General features: G+C 37.6%; 1 gene segment (V, D, J or C); it reads right to left on the bottom strand.

The window, feature by feature from the left end:
- Window positions 1-270: 270 nt before the first annotated feature.
- On the bottom strand, window positions 271-762 carry LOC107744732 (Ig kappa chain V-I region Hau-like). The segment is given in 2 exon segments: window positions 271-605; window positions 689-762. Coding segments are annotated over 2 exon segments (384 nt in total).
- Window positions 763-1287: the final 525 nt, after the last annotated feature.

The raw sequence follows: 1287 nt of genomic DNA, 5'->3' as shown, positions 1-1287 counted from the left end.
TCCAGACAGCAGAAGAGACTGAATCTGTTCAGTTTGATTGACAGGGATCATACAGTATATTACACCTAAAACATGATGATCATATTGAAACACTGACTAATTATTTTCAGAAATACAAAACTGATGTTGATTGTAATGATATTGTGTTATTAGTGTTTGTGTTGATCAGTGTTGTGTGTGATTGTGTTGTAGAGCAGCTGCAGTGTCTCTCAGCTGTATCAGTGCAGTCACTGTGACTCTGACTGACGGAGGTTTTTGTACGACTCTTTATCACTGTGTGAACACACAGCTACTAGGACAGTGTAAACTCTGACAGTAATAATCTCCTGTATCTTCAGTCTGGACTCCACTGATGGTCAGAGTGAAATCACTGTTAGATCCACTGCCACTGAATCTAGATGGAGTTCCTGACTGCACTTGATTCGCTCCATAAATAAGGAGTTTAGGAGCTTCTCCGTGTTTTTGTAGATACCAGCTAATACATGCAGTACCACCACAACAACATCCAGCATTGCTGCTAGTTGTGCACTTTATTTTGACTTCTTCTCCTGTTTGAGCGAGCAGCTGTGAGGGAGTCTGAGTCACTGTCACCTGCCCAATGGATTCTGTCAAGTGAAGAACATCAGAAGTCAAATATTGTCACAGTCATTTCTCTTTGGAAAATACAAACATAAATACTTTTCCAAACCTTGACAAAACACTGCCAGAGTCCAGACAAAGATGATGCTGAAAGTCATGTTTGTTGGTTGATGAAGAAGAGCTCTTGATCATGTCATGTTCAGTTCATAGAGATATAAAGCTTGTGCTGCTCATGCAAAACACCCTCAGTATGCAAAAGCTAAAGATGAGACAGAAGAGAGATCAGGACAATATATAGACTCATTGTTAGATTTAGATTCACATAATTTAAATATTGAAGTTAATGAATCCTGTGGAGATTCTACTTTTAGTTTACAGTATCTCAGCTGCTGTAATTATTGAGGTTGAATTTGTCTCCACTTCTATGAAAATGTTCTATTAAAATGTTTGGGAATGGCCAGTTTGAATTTGTGATCTGTGTATTTAATCACCTCATTTGTATTATTACACCCCAGTTTGTATTATTAGATCTACTACATAATGGCAGAAAAGGTTTATAGAGATCATCACTGCCCTACACGCCTGGATAAAAGAGATACATATAAGAATGCTGTTTGTGACCTGTCCACACGAATATGGAGAAGAACCGTAATAATTCAATAATTCAAAACCGCAGCCTTTTCTATGCTATATTATATATAACGTATT

The sequence above is a fragment of the Sinocyclocheilus rhinocerous genome, unplaced genomic scaffold (genome assembly GCF_001515625.1).
Source record: "Sinocyclocheilus rhinocerous isolate Xijiao unplaced genomic scaffold, SAMN03320098_v1.1 scaffold22179, whole genome shotgun sequence".
Classification (NCBI taxonomy): domain Eukaryota; kingdom Metazoa; phylum Chordata; class Actinopteri; order Cypriniformes; family Cyprinidae; genus Sinocyclocheilus; species Sinocyclocheilus rhinocerous.
This window is presented reverse-complemented; position numbering and strand designations above follow the sequence as displayed.